General features: G+C 42.2%; 1 protein-coding gene across 1 annotated transcript; it reads left to right on the top strand.

Moving 5' to 3' along the window:
• Window positions 1-4,579: 4,579 nt before the first annotated feature.
• CASP9 (caspase 9) lies at window positions 4,580-26,076 on the top strand. The gene is made up of 9 exons (XM_040422419.1): window positions 4,580-4,762; window positions 4,978-5,188; window positions 5,324-5,364; window positions 5,469-5,645; window positions 17,134-17,223; window positions 17,316-17,463; window positions 19,964-20,152; window positions 24,515-24,624; window positions 25,511-26,076. Exons 1-9 carry the CDS (start codon window positions 4,631-4,633, stop codon window positions 25,601-25,603), a joined length of 1,191 nt encoding a protein of 396 aa, XP_040278353.1. The 5' UTR covers window positions 4,580-4,630; the 3' UTR covers window positions 25,604-26,076.
• Window positions 26,077-26,757: the final 681 nt, after the last annotated feature.

Below are 26,757 nucleotides of genomic sequence, written 5' to 3'. Positions count from 1 at the left end.
AAGCTGGTGGTGGCAGCGTTATGGTCTGGGGAAGAGAAGGCACTCTCAAGCGATTTGGGCTTGAATCCATCCTTGCAGATCACGTACACACACACACATGCTGATTGCCTTTCCTGATTGCCTTTCCTCTATAAATGAGTAGGGTAAAAGTCAGTAGGGTTAGAGGTCTATACCAGTGTATTACTGTACTGCGGCGGCAGCAGGAAGCCCATGGCGTCATAGCAACCAATGAAGCCGTGCGCTCCTGCACTCAGAAGAAATCCAGTCCGGTATCACACGGTCCGTGTTTCACGGACGTGTGCATGAGGCTTTATGGGTGAAGCTTAGTAGGTTTGATGTTAGAGGAGGCTTGTTAATGGTGTGGACAGCACTGGGGCCCATAGGGATAAATAAAAGACTTGTTAATAGTATAGGGGAGGTCTTGTTAATGATGTGGATAGCTCTGGGCACCCACGGGTGGCTACAGGATCCTTTGTAGTGGTGTGGCTGAGCTATAGAAGCCAAGGTTCCTTGATAGATTCCTTGATAGAGGAGTGAGTACCCATTGGTGCTATGGAGACTTGTTAAATGGGTGTTGACAGTCTTGGGGCCCCTTTGAGAGCCACAAGACACGTGTCACTGATGTGTCGAGGCTCTGGAAGCCCATGGAGATTGTACTTGTGATATGCTGGAGATATGGAGGCCAATGGGGGAGGCTTGTTAGTGGCATGGGAAGGATTTTTAGTAGTGTAGGGCTTTCCGGTAGGCCCATAGGTTGGTATATTCCTTAAAGGGGTTGCCTCATGTTACCGTTTGCACGGTGAGATGAGACTAAGCACTGGTCCCAGGTGGCCAGGCTTACGGAAACTGCCAAGTGGGGCGGTACCCCGCTGTTTCTGTAACACCCATTGCAGGAAGCCAGGCTGTGTCTGTAGCGCCGTCGGTATGAAAACAGTTGTCACGCTCATGTGTGGGAGGAAAACACCAGACCGAGCATAGGAGGGAAAGGGGATACCGGAATAAGGCCTGGAAACTAGGGAAGAAAGATGGACACCTCCTAGAGAAAACTCTAACTCCAGTCTTGACAGACTTCCAGTATGAACAGGCCCCAAAGGTAGGCAAGTTCATACACCGTATACCTAGAATCCTATCTCACCCTATAGGACCCTGGAACTAATGTCAGGACTGAGACAACCTGTTCCTCCAAAGGGAAGGATGAACAGGAGTCTCCCTGAGGCCTAATGACAAACAACAGGAAAAGGCAACGCACACATATATATATATATATATATATACAAAATACAAAAGGGAACGGAAACACTTATCTTCAATGAAGCTTTGGTAGCACCAGGAACTCAGCCGAGAACCAAACACAAGCTTTGTATGTCTCGGTACATCCATGACAGCAGTGTAGCTTCTTCTGCTCCGCGCTTTACATTGCTCCTGTTTACTGCAATGGGAGTTACGGAAAAAGGCAGAGCACCAGCAAATTCAGAAGTTTCCATATGCCTGACCACCTGGGACTGCTGCTTAGACCCTTCTTGCTGTGGGTACAGCGAGATGGGAGAACCCTTTCACCCCTTAAAGATAGGGGCAATTTTCTTTTTTTGCGATTCTGTTTTTCTCTCCCTACTTTCCAAGAACCATAACTTTTTTTTTATTTTCCATCGACATTGGCTTATTTTTTTCGAGACAAGTTCTATTTTTCAATGACACCATTTCATTTACCATAGCTTGTATTGGAAAATAGGAAGAAAATCTTTGAGGGGTGAAATAAAAAATAAAAAAAGCCATTCCGCCAATTTTTTGGGGGTTTTGCATTTACAGCGTTCACTGTGCGCTAAAAATAAGATGGTGACCTTATTCTGCCGGTCAATTCAATTACTGCAATGCCAAATTTAAATAGGGGTTCATTTATCAAACTGGTGTAAAGTACTTCTATCCTTTTCCACCTATCCCTTCCTTTTATGTTTTTCTCAGAGGCCTTGACTTTATCTTATGGAGTAAGATCATAGCTTGACAACTGGGGCTCTCAGGTATAGACATATATGAGCTCTTATGTTCAGTTTGAATAAAATATACCCCCAAAGCTTAATACTCTATTTACTGAAATAATTATGTACATCTTTAATAATATCCATCTGATGTGACTTTTTGGTATATGTAATTAACGGATGCCTCTAAGAAGTTATCTTTTTGCAATGTATTTGCTTTTCATGTCTGGAAATGATTTGAAAAATTTGAAAAATTTGAAAAATAAAGAATTTACAAAAAAAAAACAACTGGTGTAAAGTACAGGGTGGGCCATTTATATGGATACACCTTAATAAAATGGGAATGGTTGGTGATGTTAACTTCCTGTTTGTGGCACATTAGTATATGTGAGGGGGGAAACTTTTCAAGATGGGTGGTGACCATGGCGGCCATTTTGAAGTCGGCTATTTTGAATCCAACTTTTGTTTTTTCAATAGGAAGAGGGTCATGTGACACATCAAACTTATTGGGAATTTCACAAGAAAAACAATGGTGTGCTTGGTTTTAACGTAACATAACGGATACTGGAAGCCTGTGCTAGCATTTCTCCTGCGGTGTTGCTATCAGTGTGTGAAGAGTGGGAGAAGAGGGTTGCATTGACAATCCAACACAATGGGCAGCACATTGAACACATTTTATAAGTGGTCAGAAACTTGTAAATAACTCATGAAAGAATAAAGTTATGTTAAAACCAAGCACACCATTGTTTTTCTTGTGAAATTCCCAATAATTTTGATGTGTCACATGACCCTCTTCCTATTGAAAAAACTAAAGTTGGATTCAAAATGTCCGACTTCAAAATGGCTGCCATGGTCACCACCCATCTTGAAAAGTTTCCCCCCTCACATATACTAATGTGCCACAAACAGGAAGTTAATATCACCAACCATTCCCATTTTATTAAGGTGTATCCATATAAATGGCCCACCCTGTAGAACTGGCTCAGTTGTCCATAGCAACCAATCAGATTCCACCTTTCATTTTGGACAGCTCCTTTGGAAAATAAAAGGAGGAATCTGGTTGCTATGGGCAACTAAGCCAGTTCTTTACACAAGTTTGATAAATGACCCCCATAGTTTGTATAATGTTTTACCATTAGAAACCTTAGCATTTATTTTTTTCGCATTGTCATATTCTGACAGCCATAACTTTTTTATTTTTCTGTCTACAGAACTGTGCGAGGGTTAATTTTTTTTGCGGGGACGAGCGGTAGTTTTTGTATGCATATGACTTTTTTCACTTAAAAAAAAATTTGGGGGGAGGGGCAATGTGACCAAAAAACACCAAACTGACTATTTTTATTTCCTTTCCCGTTACAACGTTCACCACGCACAATAAACATTTTTACATTTTAATAGTTTGGACATTTTCGGATGCAGCGATGCCCAAGATGTTTATTTGGGTATTGGGAAAGGCGGGGTGATTTTAATTTTTTTTAAATATTTTTAAAAACTTTCTCAAAAAGAAAAATTTCCACTGTCATTTTTTGCCTCCTTATTGGACTTGAATATGTGATCTTGTGATCGCTTGTACCATAGACTGCAATAGAATACTACTGCAGACTATGGGATTTTTACAGGCTGCCTGTCAAACTGTTCCTCGGCCATAGCTCTGTAGGCACCTTGCTATGACAGATGTATGTATGTTAAACACCTGGGAGATTTGCTGGTTATTCCGGCAGTCTGGGACACCTTCCTTCTTCCCTGAAGTGTCCCAGACATTCCAGGACAGTTATGTTCAACTTTATTTATATAGGGCAGTGTTTGTTGCCCGTAGCAACCAATCAAAGTGCAGCTTTAATTTTTCAAGCACGCTAAAAGCAATTAAAGCTGCGCTCTGATTGGTTGCTACCCCATAGCAACAAACCTATAGAAACCAATCACAGCAATGCTTTCATTTCTTCCTGAGTTCTTATTGGTCGCTATGTGGCTAATAGAAATAACTCTTCCCCATAGCAGCAAGCCTTCCCTCACAGGCCATAACAACCAATCACAGCGCTGCTTTCTTTTCTTCCTGAGTTCTTATTGGTCGCTATGTGGCTAAAAGAAATAACTCTTTCCCATGGCAGGAAACCTACCTTCACAGGCCATAACAACCAATCACAGAGCTGCTTTCTTTTCTTCCTGATCTCTTATTGGTTGCTGTGTGGCTAATAGAAATAACTCTTTCCCATCGCAGCAAGCCTTCCCTCACAGGCCATAACAACCAATCACATCGCTGCTTTCTTTTCTTTCTGATCTCTTATTGGTTGCTAGGGGGTTAATACCTCTTTCCCATAGCAGCAGACCTGTCCTTCTTGCATACCATAACAACCAATCACAGCGCTGCTTTCTTTTCTTCCTGAGCTCTCATTGGTTGCTGTGGGACTGATTATTAATACTGTTGGGGGGACCCAGCGCCTGTTGGACTAGTACGTATACACATATACTGGGCCTTGTAGTCCCTTTACAGTCGGTAGAGTTACACCGCACTTACATTCATGTCGTTTTTCTCATATTACTGACACGCCTTGAGTGTAGCAACATGGCGACCAGTGTCTTCTCGGTAAGGTGTAGGCACATGGCGCCGGCGCAGCGTGATGACGTCGTGTTTACGGAAGTAGTTGTGTACTTGGAAGATGGAGCAGAGACACCGGCAGATCCTGCGGCAGAATCGGGTGCGGCTGGTCACCTCCCTAGAGGTGAAGAGCCTCTGGGATCCGCTGGTGGAGAAGGGGGTGTTCAGCAATGACATGATCGAGGAGATCCAGGTGGGGGCAGCAGTGTGATCGCCAGTGGGCTTACATTGGGGTGCACTGGTGATAGTGTGCTGGGACCTTCAGTGCATAAGGAGATATTGGGGACCCCCAAACAAGAAAAAACATACACCCCTCCCCGAGTGAGAGGGGTTACCCCCCGCCCCCCATATGGCCCCTCACATTCCCCCCTGTGACGTCCCAATTTCCATCCTATTGTTTCCTACCAGATGGCGGGGACGCGGAGAGCTCAGGCTCGGAAATTACTGATCGACCTAGAAACCCGCGGCAGCGACGCCTTCCACCTGTTCCTTGTGTGTCTGCGGGACTCCGGGCAGCAGGACCTCGCCGACCTCCTACAGGAAACCGGGGGGTGGAGGGAGGTGAAAAAACCTGCTCCGCTCCCCCCAACACCCATCCCCATGATTCCCCAGAGCAAGCGTGAGTTATAATGGAACATCCCACCCCCGCTCTGTGTGTGTGTGTCAGTCTTTTCTGTCGTTTTGGAGTTGTACTTGTGAATCAGGGGGCTCAGGATGAGCAGTGTTGTGATACTGGTACGTTTTCTTTCTTTAGGTCTTGTTGATCAGACACCTAAACCCCTGGACATGCAGACGGTTTGTATATTTGGGCCGCTGCCTCTGATTGGACAGGGGGGGAGGGGGAAATGGTTCAGTCCACCGTCGCGGTGTGTAAATATACCGTCTCTTCCTTCCGTCAGGATTATCCCATGAACTTTAACCCCTGCGGCGACTGCCTGATCATCAATAACATGGAGTTCTGCGAGTCGTCCGGCTTGACCTACAGAACCGGATCGGACATTGACCGCGAGAAGCTGGAGAGGCGGATGCGCTCGTATCACTTCCAAGTGACGGTGAAGAACAACCTGAAGGCAGCGGTGAGTGCGAGCGGCCAGGTAAAAATAATCGCCCTTCATCTGACCGCTCCTGTACTCCAGCAGGGAGCAGTCCAATAATCCGGACAGATCCAGTGTGATGATGATGATGGTGGTTATTGTTATAAATATGAACATTATTGCTATAATATTCCGTTAACTCCTTCCCAGCATCTGCTGTACATGTACGGTGGGAGTCGGAAGGGATTGTATGGAGCGAGTCCAAGATTGGGTTTAACAGATCCCCGGCATCTGGGGGATCTCCTTTTGTCCTCCAGTCGGCCCCCCATGACAAAGGTGTGGGGTGCTGAACGCTTGTCATGGCAGCTGGGGTTACAACACCCTGCTTCCAGGGCGATAGGCTGACGGCAATGCTGCAATACTGAAGTACTGCAAAGTATTATTGATCAAGTGATCACTAGTCCGCCACCTCCGCTGTGAATCTACGGGTCCAAGCATGCTCCATTGACTTCTATGGGACTTCCAAGTACATCTGAGCGAGTGTGCATGCTGGGAATTGTAGTTTCCCAACAGCTGGAGTCCCGGAGGTGGCTGACTTCTGCCCTAGGAGGACTAAATGAAAATTGAAAGGGGTCGTCTGGGCTACAGATATTGATGACCTATCCTCAGCATAAGGGCTCCTGAACAGGCCTACAAACAGCAGGTCCGCAATATATGTGCCCCCTGGCCGTTTTTATGCACCGCATCACATATGTGGACCCATTCACTTGAATGGGTCAGCAATCCGGAAGGTGCGGTGCGGAACGGAGGCACGGAAGCACCACAGGGCGCTTCCTTGGGGTTTCTCTCTGTGCCTCCGTACCGCAAAAAAAAATAGAACTTGTTCTATTTTTTTTGCGGTGCGGACGGATCACGGACCCGTTTAAGTTTTATCGGTCTGCATCCGTCCGCGGAAATCATAGGGATGTGGGGACCGCATATGCACGGAACGGCCGAGCAACGCCCATCTGCATGAGCCCTAAGGGCTGTTTCACACGAGCGAGTCCATTGCGGGAATCGCGCTCCGTGTGCGGGTGTGATCCTTCGCTCTGGACTTGCAGGAGCGCACGGCATTATCATGATGTATAATGCTGTGTGTCTCTGCCTGGCCTTTTTTTCACAGAATTATAGTGACTATAGTGTCACTATGATTCTGTAGAAATAAGGTCAGGCAGAGATACATAGCATTATAAATCATGATAATGCCGTGCGCTCCTGGAAGTCCAGGGCGGAGGATCACACCCGCACACGGAGCGCGATTCCCGCAATGGACTCGCTGGTGTGAAACAGCCCTGAGTCATCAGTATCAGATTGGTGGGGGCCCGACACAGATGCAGCCCCAGTAACTACATAGTGTACGGAGCGGAAGCAGAAGGTCCTGTCTGAAGTAGAAAAATATGATGTATAGGAATAATATAGAAAACGCGTAAAGAGGAAATGATAATAATAATAAAGGGATAAAAAGAATTACCACTTGGTGCCTGGTTCTGACTGGTACTTTCCTAATCTGTTCCCAGTGTATGAATCATTATTGATTAGCGGTAAGAATTAGTGAACTTCGATCCTCAGATAATCTGATTTAAGTGTTATTTTGACCTATTAACCCCTTATACCGGAGTTTCTTTTTTTGTTTTTGTGTTTTTATTTTTCTTCCCTGACTTCCCGGAGCCATAACTTTTTTTTTTTTTTTATTGTTCCGTTCACATAGCCGTACGGGGGCTTGTTTTTGCAGGACAAGTTGTGCTTTCTAATGCCCCCATTCAATATTGCATAGAATGTAGTGGAAGCGGGGAAAAAAAATCCAAATGGAATGGAATTGGCGGGAAAAGAAGACAATTCCGCCGCAGTTTTCTTTTTTTTTCTTTTGCAGCATTCACTAGGCGTTAAAACTGACCCGTGCTCTTCATTCACCAGGTCAGCCCGAATTTGCAAAATGGAACAGGCGGCCCATTATAGAAATGCGATTGCGGACAAGAATAGGACATGCTCTATTTTTTTATTTTTGCAGGGCAGCGGAACGGAAAAAAGGATGCTGAGAGCACACGGTGTGCTGTCTGCGTCTTTTGCGGCCCCATTGAAATGAATGGGTCCGCACCTGTTCCGCAAAATTGTGGAACGGATGCGGACACATTCATACGGTCGTGTGAATGAGCCCTGAGCTTTATTGCCTGTGATTTGTGATTCCGCTCTGTCTGCCAGGGGGCGTCCTCTCAAAGGAATAACTAATTTTGCTGCTTTTAACCCTTTTATTCCTTTTATATGGATACGATTCTCTGGATGTTGTCAGAAAATGATCTGTGGTGTTTGATACTTCTGTGGAGTGCTGCATCTGTTGTCATAGTGGTAATTCAACGCGGACGTGCGCTTTATGGTCTGTGGCACGCACCCAGACCTGGTCTGGTAAGGAGAAGGCAGAGGGAGCAGATGGAAATTGTTGAAGGTTGGGTAGAATTAGAAGAGTGCGAGACGTGGATTTGAGGAATAGAGCCTTTCGGTCGGGTACTGTCTAACCTAGAGTGTATTTTGAAAAGTACTAGCTGGTCTGATGAGATCCTCTTTGAGTGCTCTCATATTTACTCCCTCCGTGACTTAAGCAAAGAGTGTCTTAAAGGGGTTGTTCCACAAAAAAATATTCTACAGTTTTCAAACCAGTCCCTGGATTTAAAGACTTTTATAATTGCATGTAATTAATAATTTAGCATAGCCAGTGAGTTATTCAATAAAATGTATCAGTATAGCGCCACCTGCTGTTTCTTCTTTTTCTTCTTTCTCCTGCTCACTGAGATGGCCGCACATGCTCAGTTTCATCCTTCAACTGCCCCCTGAGCTGTGATAGGCAGAGCATGGACACGCCCCCTGAGCTGTGATAGGCAGAGCATGGACACGCCCCCTGAGCTGCAGCAGGAAAGACCCTCCTCTTGAGCTGCCAGCTTGTTATAAATCGAGCAGAACAATGAATGTGGAGATCTCTGGATCCATGTGAGGTACAGGGCTGGTTCTGGTCATGTATGTCCTATATGATGTCTGATTTTCATTTTTTACATTAATCATGGGATGACCCCTTTAAGTAAGAATGGGAAACATACTTTCCCTGATTAGGGAGCGCCAAAGTGTGACACCCTGAAGGGAGTCCGATCCTCCTGGTGATAGAAGCTCATGGTGAGAAGGCAATTGCTTTGTGGGATAAATGGAGGAAGTGTGTGTCTACTTTGCCAGAAGTGCATAGAATCCTTATGTGTGACTGAGGTTACATATAACATAGAAACATAGAATGTGTCGGCAGATAAGAACCATTTGGCCCATCTAGTCTGCCCAATATACTGAATACTATAAATAGCCCCCGGCCCTATCTTATATGAAGGATGGCCTTATGCCTATCCCATGCATGCTTAAACTCCTTCACTGTATTTGCAGCTACCACTTCTGCGGGAAGGCTATTCCATGCATCCACTACTCTCTCAGTAAAGTAATACTTCCTTATATTACTTTTAAACCTTTGCCCCTCTAATTTAAAACTGTGTCCTCTTGTGGTAGTTTTTCTTCTTATAAATATGCTCTGCTCCTTTACCGAGTTGATTCCCTTTATGTATTTAAAAGTTTCTATCATATCCCCTCTGTCTCTCTTCTTTCTTCCAAGCTATACATATTAAGGTCCTTTAACCTTTCCTGGTAAGTTTTATCCTGCAATCCATGTACTAGTTTAGTAGCTCTTCTCTGAACTCTCTCTAGAGTATCTATATCCTTCTGGAGATATGGCCTCCAGTACTGCGCACAATACTCCAAGTGAGGTCTCACCAGTGTTCTGTACAGCGGCATAAGCACTTCACTCTTTCTACTGCTTATACCTCTCCCTATACATCCAAGCATTCTGCTGGCATTTCCTGCTGCTCTATTACATTGTCTTCCCACCTTTAAGTCTTCTGAAATAATTACTCCTAAATCCCTTTCCTCAGATACTGAGGTCAGGACTGTGTCAAATATTCTATATTCTGCCCTTGGGTTTTTACGCCCCAGGTGCATTATCTTGCACTTATCCACATTAAATTTCAGTTGCCAGAGTTCTGACCATTCTTCTAGTTTTCCTAAATCCTTTTCCATTTGGCGTTTCCCTCCAGGAACATCAACCCTGTTACATATTTTTGTGTCATCAGCAAAAAGACAAACCTTACCAGCGAGGCCTTTTGCAATATCACTTATGAAGATATTAAACAAACTTGGTCCCAGTACAGATCCCTGTGGAACCCCACTGGTAACATGACCTTGTTTTGAATGTTCTCCATTGACTACAACCCTCTGCTGTCTGTCACTCAGCCACTGCCTAATCGACTCAACAATATGGGAGTCCATGCTCAATGACTGCAGTTTATTGATAAGTCTTCTATGTGGGACAGTGTCAAAAGCCTTACTAAAATCTAGATATGCGATGTCTACTGCACCTCCACCGTCTATTATTTTATTCACCCAGTCAAAAAAATCTATAAGATTTGTTTGACATGATCTCCCTGAAGTAAACCCATGTTGTTTTTCATCTTGCAATCCATGGGATTTTAGATGTTCCACAATCCTATCCTTTAATAGGGTTTCCATTAATTTGCCTACTATTGATGTCAGACTCACTGGTCTATAGTTGCTCGATTCCTCCCTACTACCTTTCTTGTGAATGGGCACGACATTTGCCAATTTCCAATCTTCCGGGACGACTCCTGTTACTAATGATTGGTTAAATAAATCTGTTAACGGTTTTGCCAGCTCACCACTAAGCTCTTTTAATAATTTTGGGTGTATCTCATCAGGCCCCTGTGACTTATCTGTCTTCACCTTAGACAGCAAACTTAGAACATCTTCCTCTGTAAAGATACATGCATCAAACGATTTAATAGTCATCCTTTCTAGTGGAGGTCCTTCTCCTTTTTCTTTTGTAAAAACTGAACAGAAGTATTCATTAAGGCAGTCGGCTAGCCCTTTATTCTCTTCTACATACCTTCCGTCCTTTGTTTTTAATTTAGTTATTCCTTGTTTTAATTTCCTTTTTTCATTTATATATCTGAAGAATGTCTTATCCCCTTTTTTCATAGACTGAGCTAGTTTTTCTTCTGCCTGCGCTTTAGAAGTTCTTATAACTTGCTTGGCCTCTCTCTGCCTAATCTTGTAGATTTCCTTATCTTCATTGCTCTGGGTTTTTTTATAATTACAAAATGCTAGCTTTTTATTTTTAATGATTTGGGCCACTTCTGCTGAGTACCACAGTGGTCTCCTCCTTTTTTTGCTTTTACTGACAAGTCTAATGCAATTTTCTGTTGCCTTCAATAATGCACCTTTTAAGTAGTCCCATTTCTCCTGGACTCCATGTAATCCGTTCCAGTCTGATAAAGACTCATTTATGACTAATTTCATTTTTGAAAAGTCTGTTTTTCTAAAATCTAAAACTTTTGTTTTTGTGTGGTGGGACTCTTTCACAGTTCTTATATTAAACCACACTGACTGGTGATCACTAGATCCCAAGGTTTCGCCTACAATGACATCATATACCGAATCCCCATTTGTGAATACCAAATCCAAAATGGCCTCCCTCCGGGTTGGCTCCTCAACCACTTGTTGTAGAGATAACCCCAGTAGGGAATTTAGAATATCTGTACTCCTGGTAGAACTTGCTATTTTGGTTTTCCAGTTTATATCTGGAAGATTGAAATCTCCCATAATGATAACTTCTCCTTTCATTGTCATTTTAGCTATTTCTTCAACTAGTAGATCATCTAGTTCTTTAACTTGACCAGGTGGTCTATATATCACACCTACACGAGTTACTGCATGGTTAGCAAACTGCAATGTAACCCAAACTGACTCTATGTTGGCCTCACCAACTTGTATTAGGTTAGATTTAATGCTATCTTTCACATACAGGGCCACTCCTCCTCCTTTCTTGCCTTCTCTGTCTCTTCTGTATAAAGAGTACCCTGGTATGGTTATGTCCCAGTCATTTCTTTCATTAAACCATGTCTCCGTAACAGCCACTAAATCTACATTCTCAGATGCCATTAAATGAGCCTTAAATGAGTATTTATAAAAGGTCAGAGATAAGGAACTGGCTGATGGGATAGAGACAAAATTCAGATCCTGCTACTAAAGCATCGCAGCCCTGTGCAGGAAAAAGGGCTCCATATTTTTTTATAAAAAATAATTTTTAGCTCAAAATGAGTACAATGCAATAATATACAAAAATGTCCCCAAAGCTGTACATTGACTGTATGAATGGGTCTGCATCAGTTTCACAATTTTTCGGAACAGGTGCGGACCCTTTCATCTGAATGGGGCCACAAAAGATTCGGACAGCACACAGTGTGCTGTCCGCATCTGTAGTTCCGTTCCGCGGCCCAGCAGAAAAATATAGAGCATGTCCTATTCTTATCCGCAATCACGGACAGGAAGAGGCATTTCTGTAATGGGCCGCCCGTTACGTAAATTGTGGAACGCACATGGGTGGCATCTGTGTTTTGCGGATCCGCAATTTGTGGACCGCAAATCACGTCACCGTCGTGTGCATGTACCCTAAGGAGGATAAACAGATGTATCATGAGTGGAGTGCAGCAGCTTTGCAAATGACATCTGGTGGGAATGCACATGTGCCTTCAGACCCTCCTCCTTATGAAGACAGTGAATGTAAGGCAGATGACAATCTGAAAGTGACTGGGAATCCTGATCCTGAATCCTGGTTAAGAATTTGAACTTAATACCTGACACTGACTTTGAAGACGTTGTTGTACATTTTCGTAAGAACATAAGACAAATCCCGACCACCTCCTCTACACGACCAGTTACTACAGGGTTTCAGACGGGGTGGACTGACTATGAGTTTCCCAAAGAATCACATGGGGAACCCACTACAAAGAGTGCCTCCTCTCCATCCCCTGAGTCCTCTGAAGAGGACCAACCAAGATCACTGCCCTAAATCGCTAGCTCCTATACCAATAATGACAAAGCAAATATACTACAATCTAAAACACAGCAAGGAAAAGAAGCAGGCCAGTATCCAGTGCATCAAATTGAGGGTCTAAGAAGTTACCACCAGAAGACCCCACTATTCCACATAAACCTCCTTGGCTTGTGGTCAAATAATCCAAAACCAGAGCATGCTGATCTAAAGTCTATGTACACCTTCAGGGGAAATTTTCTTTTATGATTGCGTTTTTTTTCTTATTTGGGGCTAAAAATCTTTTTTTCAATTTGTCTTTATTAAAAATATTGAGCTGTTCTGTCACAAAGGGTTAGCTGTGTGCATTCTACTTTCACTTTGTGCTGGTCATCTAATAACCCTTATCTAGAGTTACTAAGAGGTTATAAACACTTATTTAAGCCACATTCTTATCAGTAAGATAAGAACTGAGCTTTGATGAATGTTTATAAGGTCTGAGATAAGGAGCCCGTCAGCTCCCCGCCTGACGGAAAAGAGCGACAATTCGGATCCTGCTAGTAGCGCATCTGAGCTCTGTACAGAGAAAAGGGCTCCATGTTTTTTAATAAAGGCCAATTGAAAAAATGATTTTTAGCTCATGAGTACAATACAATAAAAAAAAAATGCCCCCAAAGGTGTTCATAGCCTTTAATACTTTAGCATAAAATCCTGTCCGATTATAGAGAATACCTATAGCTTCAGAAATTTCATCCGTTACATTGTCAAACAACTCAGCCAATTGTTCTATGTTATATGTATTCTGCATAGCTAATCCCGAGGGGATAAGAGCCAATACTTAATATACCTAGGGGTATGTATCAAAGATTTGCCCTGGGCTCTCTTATGCATCAAGTGTTTAGGCGACTGGCTCATCTCTATTTCTTCAACTTTCAAGGCCCAATCGATAACTTAGCTACCGTACAGACTCCTTCACCATCATGAAGCAAAAACTTATAAGTGCTCATTCCACATACATAATAGCAATTATCTGGCAACACTATATGATGTCCTCCTATATGTCAAAACAAAAAAGGGGCTGTAAACGTGGAGAAGGGCACCATGCAGAAGTGAAAAGACCTCTTGCTTGCTCTGCTCAAACGTTCCCTTCAAACCTAAAGGCAATTTACAGCTTTGGGGACATTTTTGTTTATTATTGCATTGTACTCATTTTGAGCTAAAAATATTTTTTTATTAAAAAATATGGAGCCCTTTTTCCTGCACAGGGCTGCGATGCTTTAGTAGCAGGATCTGAATTTTGTCTCTGTCCCATCAGCCAGTTCCTTATCTCTGACCTTTTATAAATACTCATTTAAGGCTGTATTACACCGGCGGATAATCACTAACGAGCGTTTGCATGGGACGACTTGTAATTACACGGCTCAAGGAAACATTGAAGGGAAGGCCGCTCTGGCCCAGAGGGACGCCTTCTCCTCCACCAGCTGATCAGCGGGGGTTCGGGTGTGGACCCGTGCCAAGCCGATCTGATATTTATTACCTTACCTGAGGATAAATAACTTGGACAACCCCTTTAATAGTACAATTGTACCTTTCAACTTTTCTACTTGCTTGAGGATTATAGGGCGTGTGAAGTTGTTGTTTAACTGCTATCATGGAACATATAGTTTGGAGTACAGTACTTATAAAAGACGGTCCCTGATCACTTGATATTATTTGAGGAATTTCATACCTGCAAACAAATTCTTTACAAATCTTAGAAGCAGTAATTGACTTCCAATTGGTAGGCTTCCTAAATAACTCAAGAAAAAATGTCTTTACCTTATCGCACTGTCCCGGTGCAACATCTATTGGACAATTCCTCTTTCTTATGATATGGACCGTCAGAATAAGCGGTACCTTTAAGTATGGCACAAACCTCTGCTGCTGTAAACAATGATTTTACATCTCTCACAGAGGGGAAATAAACTGATTAAGAAAATACCAAGCGATATGTGGACTTTTCCTATAATTTCTCAACCTCTTAGCCATCTCTGCAATTTCTGTATATGACCAGGGCTTGCAAATGTCTACGGTGTAGTGGTCGTGCCATGGCATTCTTATGAGGAGCAGTCTGCTTCCAGCATAGGCGTGCGCAGCCTATTGCATTAGGGTGTGCACCCTAAAACACAAACACAGACGCAGCGCACGCACCTGTGTAATATATATATATATTTATTATATACACACACATATATATACACAAATACACTCTGTATACATACAGACCTGCACTATCAATATAATGAAGGGAGAAGAAATCATTTTTAAACTTACCGTATTTTTCGCCCTATAAGACGCTCTATTCGCCCTATAAGGTTTTAGAGAGGGACAATAAGAAAAAAAAAATTCATTACACCTCAGGTCAGACCACCAATCAGACCCCCAATGTCAATAAGACCCCAATAAGACCTCAGATCAGACCCCAATGTGAATGACCCCCAATCAGACCTCAGATAAGAGCCCCAGTGCCTCATATCAGCCCCCAGTGCCTCATATCAATCCCCCGTGCCCCATATAAAATTAAAAAAACAAACACTTTCCTGCTCCGGACGCTGCCGCTCCTCACCGCTCGAGCTCGGTAATCCTCTTGTACAGTCTGCTGTGTGGGCACGCACAGTGTGAGGTCACAGCGCGGCCTCACACTGTTCGCAGCCTTCACAGTGGAGCGCCGAGGACCAGGAAGAGGTGAGTATAGCGCTTCCTGGCCCTCTGGTACTAATAACTTGATTAGTATTCGCCCCATAAGACGCAGGGGCATTTTATCCCCACTTTTGGGGGAAAAAATGCATCTTATGGGGCGAAAAAGTACAGCATGGGGGTGACAGAACCAGTGTTTCCTCTAAGCCTTGGCAGCTGCGGAGCGGGATCGGCTCAGAGCTGGGCACAGCGCCATCAAAGGTGGGCGATAGGAAAACCTAAGATAATTGTCACATCAAAGAGCATAAAAACCTGTGCGCCATCCCGTACAATACAGTATAACCCCTGCACCATCCCGTACAATATACAGTATAACCCCTGCACCATCCCGTATAATATACAGTATAACCCCTGCACCATCCCGTACAATACAGTATAACCCCTGCACCATCCCGTACAATATACAGTATAGTCCTCTCTGTTATCACTGGACATTGCTCTCTATATATAAACCATACGGGGGGAAAAATCTCATTGATCCAGAGAACTTACATAGAAAAACTAATAACCAAGAGGCTAAACAAAACCCTGTTTCTGACCCTTATGTTAAAACATAACTTTCATTTGATTGCTCTAATACCTAAAGGAAACATTTTTTTTTTTAAAAAGCTGCTGTTTCTCTAGATGACCTTATGTTGATAGTAGTGGTAATAGAGTCTCAAGGGTCTATAAAAGCAGCTACACTATTTTTGCAAACCTTTGAGACTCTATTAACACTACTATCAGCATAAGGTCATCTAAAAAAACTGTAGGTTTTAAAAAAAAAATCCTTTAGGTGTTAAAACATAACTTTCATTAGATTGCTCTAACATCTAAATGGAAAAAAAAAAAGAATAAAAAAAACCTGCTTTTTCTCTAGATGACCTTATGCTAATAGTAGTGTTAATAGAGTCTCAAAGGTCTGTAAAAATAGTGTAGCTGCTTTTATAGACCCCTGAGACTCTATTACCACTACTATAAGGTCATCTAGAGAAACAGCAGATTTTTAAAATGATTTTTTTCCATTAGGTGTTAAAGCAATCAAATGAAAGTTATGTTTTAACATAAGGGTCAGAAGCAGGTTTTTTTAGCCTCTGTCTTGGCTATTAGTTTTTCAATTCATAAAGCTCCACATTGAGCTCCCACCCAGCAGTAGATAGAAGCCTGCAGGACACTTCACATGGGCACTTCACCTGGGCACATGGTGATGGCTCCCTTCCTCTGGTGTCCCTGGCACTTCCTCAGCAGCAGGGCGGCGCGCTTCCTGTCTTCATAATAACTGAAAAGGAAGCTACTGCTGCTGTGTTCAGCTCCCGAGAGAAGGGGGTGTGAGAGGATCAGCCAATGGCACGGCAGCCAGCTGATACTGGCCAATCAGCAGCCTCCTCCCTTATAACAGAGCTCTCTAATGTACAGAGCTCTGTTATTGGAGATTTCAGGCATCAGCTGTATTGCTCTGCTGCCTGCAGTGCCGCACATGGTAAACCTCAAGTCGGCTTGATTAGGGTGTGCCCAGGCACACCCGGCACACCCGGCACACCCCGTGCGCACGCCTATGGCTTCCAGCTCTGTATACTGTATAGTCTTCGATGCCGGCGGCTGCTCAAAACAGTTGATCTGTGGGGGTACCGGTTGTCAGACCCATATTTTATATATAAATATATATACATTTGGTATCACTGTAATCTTACTGTCCTGCAGAATAAAGTTTGCATTCCATTTTCAGTGCACAATGAGCACCATGAAAACAAAACCCACAAACATGGCAAAATTGCCATTTCTTCTGATGTAATCCAGCACCCGTCTGCCCTTTCCGGATTACAGGAGTTTCCTGCCATGGTTACAATGTGTCCTACTCTATTTTGACAGGAGATCCATGAGGAGCTGCAGAACCTGGCCTCCAGAGATCACTTTGAGCGTGACTGCTGCGTGGTGGTCATCTTATCCCATGGCTGTGAGGTGAGTGCCCCCTGCTGCTGAGTAACAGAAGATCAAGTTGCTCCTGTTCGCTAATACTAGTAAACTATCAGATGTTTGTTTCATCCTGTTAGACCAGACACACACGGTTTCCTGGTGGGGTGTATGCGGCAGACGGGGTGCGGATCCCTGTAGAGCGGATTGTGAATTATTTCAATGGCTCCAATTGCCCCGGTCTGCGAGGAAAGCCAAAGATCTTCTTCATCCAGGCTTGCGCAGGAGGTACAGACATAGAGATCTCTTGGATGTGGCTCACCTAATTCCACAGTCTATTTTTATTCAACTTGCTATACAGGGAGTGCAGAATTATTAGGCAAGTTGTATTTTTGAGGATTAATTTTATTATTGAACAACAACCATGTTCTCAATGAACCCAAAAAACTCATTAATATCAAAGCTGAATATTTTTGGAAGTAGTTTTTAGTTTGTTTTTAGTTTTAGCTATTTTAGGGGGATATCTGTGTGTGCAGGTGACTATTACTGTGCATAATTATTAGGCAACTTAACAAAAAACAAATATATACCCATTTCAATTATTTATTTTTACCAGTGAAACCAATATAACATCTCAACATTCACAAATATACATTTCTGACATTCAAAAACAAAACAAAAACAAATCAGTGACCAATATAGCCACCTTTCTTTGCAAGGACACTCAAAAGCCTGCCATCCATGGATTCTGTCAGTGTTTTGATCTGTTCACCATCAACATTGCGTGCAGCAGCAACCACAGCCTCCCAGACACTGTTCAGAGAGGTGTACTGTTTTCCCTCCTTGTAAATCTCACATTTGATGATGGACCACAGGTTCTCAATGGGGTTCAGATCAGGTGAACAAGGAGGCCATGTCATTAGATTTTCTTCTTTTATACCCTTTCTTGCCAGCCACGCTGTGGAGTACTTGGATGCGTGTGATGGAGCATTGTCCTGCATGAAAATCATGTTTTTCTTGAAGGATGCAGACTTCTTCCTGTACCACTGCTTGAAGAAGGTGTCTTCCAGAAACTGGCAGTAGGACTGGGAGTTGAGCTTGACTCCATCCTCAACCCGAAAAGGCCCCACAAGCTCATCTTTGATGATACCAGCCCAAACCAGTACTCCACCTCCACCTTGCTGGCGTCTGAGTCGGACTGGAGCTCTCTGCCCTTTACCAATCCAGCCACAGGCCCATCCATCTGGCCCATCAAGACTCACTCTCATTTCATCAGTCCATAAAACCTTAGAAAAATCAGTCTTGAGATATTTCTTGGTCCAGTCTTGACGTTTCAGCTTGTGTGTCTTGTTCAGTGGTGGTCGTCTTTCAGCCTTTCTTACCTTGGCCATGTCTCTGAGTATTGCACACCTTGTGCTTTTGGGCACTCCAGTGATGTTGCAGCTCTGAAATATGGCCAAACTGGTGGCAAGTGGCATCTTGGCAGCTGCACGCTTGACTTTTCTCAGTTCATGGGCAGTTATTTTGCTCCTTGGTTTTTCCACACGCTTCTTGCGACCCTGTTGACTATTTTGAATGAAACGCTTGATTGTTCGATGATCACGCTTCAGAAGCTTTGCAATTTTAAGAGTGCTGCATCCCTCTGCAAGATATCGCACTATTTTTGACTTTCCTGAGCCTGTCAAGTCCTTCTTTTGACCCATTTTGCCAAAGGAAAGGAAGTTGCCTAATAATTATGCACACCTGATATAGGGTGTTGATGTCATTAGACCACACCCCTTCTCATTACAGAGATGCACATCACCTAATATGCTTAATTGGTAGTAGGCTTTCGAGCCTATACAGCTTGGAGTAAGACAACATGCATAAAGAGGATGATGTGGTCAAAATACTCATTTGCCTAATATTTCTGCACGCAGTGTATACTATAGTCTATTGTCACTGTTATTGACCATTTTAGTCTGGGTAGAAGCTGCCTGCAGGAGAGGTGCATACATTTTATTGCTTGCTGTTATCAGCCATCACAGCCTAGGCATGAACTGACTGTATTCACCTGAACTGTAGTCTGTTGCTCCCTGTTATCAACTATCTCAGCCTCAGTAGAGGTTGAGACCCTCCAGAGACATTTACATCCATGCGTGAGTGATATCAGCCGCTTCTCTTAAAATGCTCCAGCACTATTATATGTTAGTGGCCCTTTAATTTATGTTTTACCGTGAATTCTGAGATCCAGGAATAAAGTAGGCTTGACAAGGCTAGGTGCTTGAAAAATTTACAAAACAGTGATAAAATGCATAAAGATGAATACAGAGTAATGTAAAGTAACAAATCACCTAGCCTTCAATTAAATGAGCATGCTCCCCATCAACCAGTCCCAAAATGGCTTCTGGCCAGTGCCCATGGTGATGCAAAGAGAGTCACAAAACATCTTATTTGTTACATGCCTACATGTTTTCTAGCTTTCTGGCCCCTCCTAAAGGTTGTCAGTGTGCAGTACGCATGTACAGTTACCTCATCCCGTAGGAACGCAGCCTGACACCAGGTACCAGTTCTGATGACCATAGAACAAGTAGAGGCCTGTATATGCTCACTAACTCACCAAATTACAAGGAATATCACTGCATCAAAAACTTTAATAATTAAAGAGAAGGAACCACTAAAACCAAACATTGCTATACAGTCTATCTCTGTAAAGTTGGAGTGCATTGCAGACACCTGCTGGCCAGCGTGTGTAGTTGTTACCCCCAGGCTGCAGACTTTGATGGGACCGTTGGTTTTATTTTTTTAGAGGAACAGGACAAAGGTTGTGCCGTGGACCTGGGGGATTCAGGAGATCAACCCTTTAAATATAGTACAGATTCCTTACAAACCGATGCAACCCCCGTACATCCAGACCAGGAGGACTCTGATGAGACGGATGCCGTGGCCAGATTGCCTACACCTGGTGATATCCTGGTGTCCTATTCAACCTTTCCAGGTAAATACATCACAGGGTTTAAAGGGCAGTTGGTATTTACACGACCAGTCCAGGGGCTATTCCAAACTTGTATGGCGAAGACATTTTATAAATCGAATATTATCAGTTCTCATTATTGTTTTGAGAATTTGTCTCCCATCATACTTCAGGGCATATTACATATTCTTTGTATGCGGGGAGAAGCTTTATCTTAGTGCAAAGATCGGAAACCTTTTGGCACAGAAGCTACTAGCACACTTAATCAGCTGTTATTGTAACTCCTATAGTAGTGAAAAGAGGATTCTGGGAGTTGTAGTTTCAGAACAGCTGGAGTGATTGAGGTTGCTGATCTCTGTTTTAGTATACTACTGTCCCCTATTTACAAGAAAATTCCTACTGTAACACTTTCTTTTATGTATTGGAACATAGCTACTCTAATACTTAATGTAATGCTTCCTCATTTGTACAAGAATATAACAACCATAATACTGCCTCCTATGTACAAGAATATAACTACTATAATACTACCTCCTATGTACAAGAATATAACTGCTATAATACTGCCTCCTATGTACAAGAATATAACTACTATAATACTGCCTCCTATGTACAAGAATATAACTACTATAATACTACCTCCTATGTACAAGAATATAACTACTATAATGCTGTTCCTATGTACAAGAATATAACTACTATAATACTGCTCCTATGTACAAGAATATAACTGCTATAATACTGCTCCTATGTATAAGAATATAACTACTATAATACTGCCTCCTATTTACAGGAATATAACTAGTATAATACTGCCTCCTATGTACAAGAATATAACTATTATAATACTGCTCCTATGTACAAGAATATAACTACTATAATACTGCTCCTATGTACAAGAATATAACTACTATAATACTGCTCCTATGTACAAGAATATAACTACTATAATACTGCTCCTATGTACAAGGATATAAATACTATAATACTGCTCCTATGTACAAGGATATAAATACTATAATACTGCACCCTATGTACAAGAATATAACTACTATAATACTGCTCCTATGTACAAGAATACAGGGAGTGCAGAATTATTAGGCAAGTTGTATTTTTGAGGATTAATTTTATTATTGAACAACAACCATGTTCTCAATGAACCCAAAAAACTCATTAATATCAAAGCTGAATATTTTTGGAAGTAGTTTTTAGTTTGTTTTTAGTTTTAGCTATTTTAGGGGAATATCTGTGTGTGCAGGTGACTATTACTGTGCATAATTATTAGGCAACTTAACAAAAAACAAATATATACCCATTTCAATTATTTATTTTTACCAGTGAAACCAATATAACATCTCAACATTCACAAATATACATTTCTGACATTCAAAAACAAAACAAAAACAAATCAGTGACCAATATAGCCACCTTTCTTTGCAAGGACACTCAAAAGCCTGCCATCCATGGATTCTGTCAGTGTTTTGATCTGTTCACCATCAACATTGCGTGCAGCAGCAGCCACAGCCTCCCAGACACTGTTCAGAGAGGTGTACTGTTTTCCCTCCTTGTAAATCTCACATTTGATGATGGACCACAGGTCCTCAATGGGGTTCAGATCAGGTGAACAAGGAGGCCATGTCATTAGATTTTCTTCTTTTATACCCTTTCTTGCCAGCCACGCTGTGGAGTACTTGGACGCGTGTGATGGAGCATTGTCCTGCATGAAAATCATGTTTTTCTTGAAGGATGCAGACTTCTTCCTGTACCACTGCTTGAAGAAGGTGTCTTCCAGAAACTGGCAGTAGGACTGGGAGTTGAGCTTGACTCCATCCTCAACCCAAAAAGGCCCCACAAGCTCATCTTTGATGATACCAGCCCAAACCAGTACTCCACCTCCACCTTGCTGGCGTCTGAGTCGGACTGGAGCTCTCTGCCCTTTACGAATCCAGCCACGGGCCCATCCATCTGGCCATCAAGACTCACTCTCATTTCATCAGTCCATAAAACCTTAGAAAAATCAGTCTTGAGATATTTCTTGGCCCAGTCTTGACGTTTCAGCTTGTGTGTCTTGCTCAGTGGTGGTCGTCTTTCAGCCTTTCTTACCTTGGCCATGTCTCTGAGTATTGCACACCTTGTGCTTTTGGGCACTCCAGTGATGTTGCAGCTCTGAAATATGGCCAAACTGGTGGCAAGAGGCATCTTGGCAGCTGCACGCTTGACTTTTCTCAGTTCATGGGCAGTTATTTTGCGCCTTGGTTTTTCCACACGCTTTTTGCGACCCTGTTGACTATTTTTAATGAAACGCTTGATTGTTCGATGATCACGCTTCAGAAGCTTTGCAATTTTAAGAGTGCTGCATCCCTCTGCAAGATATCTCACTATTTTTGACTTTTCTGAGCCTGTCAAGTCCTTCTTTTGACCCATTTTGCCAAAGGAAAGAAAGTTGCCTAATAATTATGCACACCTGATATAGGGTGTTGATGTCATTAGACCACACCCCTTCTCATTACAGAGATGCACATCACCTAATATGCTTAATTGGTAGTAGGCTTTCGAGCCTATACAGCTTGGAGTAAGACAACATGCATAAAGAGGATGATGTGGTCAAAATACTCATTTGCCTAATAATTCTGCACGCAGTGTATAACTACTGTAATACTGCTCCTATGTACAAGAATATAACTACTATAATACTGCTCCTATGTACAAGAATATAACTACTATAATACTGCTCCTATGTACAAGAATATAACTACTATAATACTGCCTCCTATGTACAAGAATATAACTACTATAATACTGCTCCTATGTACAAGAATATAACTACTATAATACTGCTCCTATGTACAAGAATATAACTACTATAATACTGCTCCTATGTACAAGAATATAACTACTATAATACTGCCTCCTATGTACAAGAATATAACTACTATAATACTGCTCCTATGTACAAGAATATAACTACTATAATACTGCCTCCTATGTACAAGAATATAACTACTATAATACTGCTCCTATGTACAAGAATATAACTACTATAATACTGCTCCTATGTACAAGAATATAACTACTATAATACTGCTCCTATGTACAAGAATATAACTACTATAATACTGCCTCCTATGTACAAGAATATAACTACTATAATACTGCCTCCTATGTACAAGAATATAACTACTATAATACTGCTCCTATGTACAAGAATATCACTACTATAATACTGCCTCCTATGTACAAGAATATAACTACTATAATATTTTCTCCTATGTACAAGAATATAACTACTATAATACTGCTCCTATGTACAAGAATATAACTACTATAATACTGCTCCTATGTACAAGAATATAACTGCTATAATACTGCCTCCTATGTACAAGAATATAACTACTATAATACTGCTCCTATGTACAAGAATATAACTACTATAATACTGCTCCTATGTACAAGAATATAACTACTATAATACTGCTCCTATGTACAAGAATATAACTACTATAATACTGCCTCCTATGTACAAGAATATAACTACTATAATACTGCTCCTATGTACAAGAATATAACTACTATAATACTGCTCCTATGTACAAGAATATAACTACTATAATACTGCCTCCTATATACAAGAATATAACTACTATGATACTGCTCCTATGTACAAGAATATAACTGCTATAATACTGCTCCTATGTACAAGAATATAACTGCTATAATACTGCTCCTATGTACAAGAATATAACTACTATAATACTGCTCCTATGTACAAGAATATAACTACTATAATACTGCTCCTATGTACAAGAATATAACTACTATAATACTGCTCCTATGTACAAGAATATAACTACTATAATACTGCTCCTATGTACAAGAAAATACCTACTATAATACTGCTCCTATGTACAAGAATATAACTACTATAATACTGCTCCTATGTACAAGAATATAACTACTATAATACTGCTCCTATGTACAAGAATATAACTACTATAATACTGCTCCTATGTACAAGAATATAACTACTATAATACTGCTCCTATGTACAAGAATACAACTACTATAATACTGCTCCTATGTACAAGAATATAACTACTATAATACTGCTCCTATGTACAAGAATATAACTACTATAATACTGCTCCTATGTACAAGAATATAACTACTATAATACTGCCTCCTATGTACAAGAATATAACTGCTATAATACTGCTCCTATGTACAAGAATATAACTACTATAATACTGCTCCTATGTACAAGAATATAACTACTATAATACTGCTCCTATGTACAAGAATATAACTACTATAATACTGCTCCTATGGACTGGAGTCGGCGCAGAGTCTTTCATGTATATAACAGTTTGATATTTTTTCCTTCTGCAGGTTTTGTATCATGGAGGGAGAAATTAAAAGGTTCATGGTACGTGGAGACTTTGGACGACGTCTTGGATCAGTTTGCCAGGACCTTAGATCTGCAGACAATGCTGGTGATGGTGAGATACTTCTCTGTTATATCTATGAGTAAGGGTACTTTCACACTTGCGGCAGAGTGATCCGGCAAGCAGTTCCGTCGCCGGAACTACCTGCCGGATCCGCCAAAACGTTTGCCAACTGATGGCATTAGTAAGGATCCTGATCAGTCAAAAAAATGCATTGAAATGCCTGATCTGTCTTTCCGGTGTCATCCAGCAAAACGGATCCGGCATTTATTTTTTTCACCTTTTTGTTTTCTTACTTATCCACTTCTTCCTGTATGTATTCAGAGGGCTGCTATCCCTTTAAAGGCGTTGGCCCATCTCGCACTTTGGTGGCATATCACTAGGATACGCCTCCAATGTCCGATAGATGCGGTTCCCACCTCTGGGACCCACACCTATCTCTTGAATGGGTTTCCCAATTGGACTCCACATGTGTGCTGTGCTTTCCATTCACTTCTATGGGAATTCCAAAAATAGCCACGCCATATCCCTTTTCTCCCAATAGATGAGGGTCCCAGAGGTGGTACACACAACTAGTGGACACTTTATGCCATCTCGTGGACATGCCTACGATAGCAATACATTTGTTTAACTCCTTGTACCCTCTTCTTTAACATATACGTAGAGCACCTTGTGTATATGTCGGCATCTCGCTTTACAGCCTGCAGTAAAAGGGAATGTTCTCACCTTGTATATCACTAGTATACATTGAGAGATGAGGAGCTTCCTACTGCCTGAGCCAAGATAAGCAGTATTCACACTAGGGTAAAGCACAGCAAAAGGAGGATTGTAGAGAGTGGACCATAGTAAGGGGGACCTGGCGCTGATGTCGGGCTGGGGGTTATCTGTGCAGGATCCGGGATGTCACAGGTTACTTATTCCTCATACTGTTCATCTACAGGTTGCAGACAGAGTCTCGGTTAAAGGAACCTACAAGCAGATCCCGGGATTTTTCAACTTTCTCCGGAAGAGATTTTACTTCCAAACAGATTGACGATCGCCTCCTAGTGGTCAGTGCTGTGTTTGCAGGAAGAACAAGGAATCATCCAGTGTTTTCCATCTCTTTCCCCAGGGATTGGACTATTTTGTTTTCCGCCTTAATAAGGGGATTAAAATGATCGGGGATCTGCTGATGTGGATTTTTTAAAGGGATTGTCCAGGATTAGAAAAATCTGGCTGCCTTCTTCCAAAAAAACAGCACCAATCCTGTCCATGGGTTGTGTCTGGTGCTGCATCTCAGCGCCATTGGAGTCAGTGGTGCAGAGCTGCAATACTACACGCCACCCGTGGACAGGGGTGGTGCTATTTTTGGTAGAAAGCAGCCTTTTAAGCGTCTTTCCCAGGTGTGAAGTGCTGTCACCGCCACCACTTTGCACAGGGGTAGTATGAGGGCCAGTGACATTAGGGCCCCTGCACCCCGCTGGCTGGTATAGGTGCACGTTTTGTATTTTTTTCATGAAAAGTAAAAAAAATAAAAAAGTGAAAAATTCTATAATGTGTTGCTCTTCTTTCCTGCCTCGGTAAATGATTGCTCCTTAAACATGAGAGTTTGTTACAGTGTTTCGGCGCATGGTACATGTATCAGTCTGGAGTCGCAGAGTTTTTTTTCTAGACTGGGTGCAATTTTAACAAACCCTCAGCTGTAAGAAACATTTGATCAGGATAGGTTATAAGCCTCTGGATATCAACGGAAGCGGCCAATTCACTGACAGAAAGCAGAGATCTTGAAAATGGTAAGGCATGGTGTATTAGAAACTTGCAGAACTTTTTGAACTCTGTTGACCTGACACTGGAAGAGCCCTTTCAGGTGAACGCTGGTTTGTCACGGATTTGTGGACATTTTGTTGGCTTGACCCTTGATTTCCATTCCGTGAGAAGGACACAGCTGCTGCGACAAGAATAGCTCTGTCCTCGAGGCCGAGCGTTTCAAGTCCTCCTGCCAGGAAAATCCACCCACAATAAAGTAGGTTTGTCCCACGTAAGTTTTAATTAAAGGCATCCTACACGTCAAGGAATTCTTCATTGGTGACCCCCCCCCCCCCCTCCCCCATTCAATGCCGATCCTGCCTTCAATTACAGATCTGAGGCTGGTTGCTACGAACTTGCTACATGACAACCCAGTTTTAAAGACTGTGTTGTTCGGCAGTG

Source organism: Bufo bufo, chromosome 1, assembly GCF_905171765.1.
Source record: "Bufo bufo chromosome 1, aBufBuf1.1, whole genome shotgun sequence".
In the NCBI taxonomy this organism is placed as follows: Eukaryota; Metazoa; Chordata; class Amphibia; order Anura; family Bufonidae; genus Bufo; species Bufo bufo.
This window is presented reverse-complemented; position numbering and strand designations above follow the sequence as displayed.

Coding starts and splice junctions, on each gene's coding strand:
- CASP9 (XM_040422419.1), top strand. CDS start 4,631: ATGGAGCAGAGACACCGGCAGATCCTGCGGCAGAATCGGGTGCGGCTG. Junction 5,365..5,468: donor AACCCCTGGACATGCAGACG/GTTTGTATATTT, acceptor TCCTTCCGTCAG/GATTATCCCATGAACTTTAA. Junction 5,646..17,133: donor AGAACAACCTGAAGGCAGCG/GTGAGTGCGAGC, acceptor CTATTTTGACAG/GAGATCCATGAGGAGCTGCA.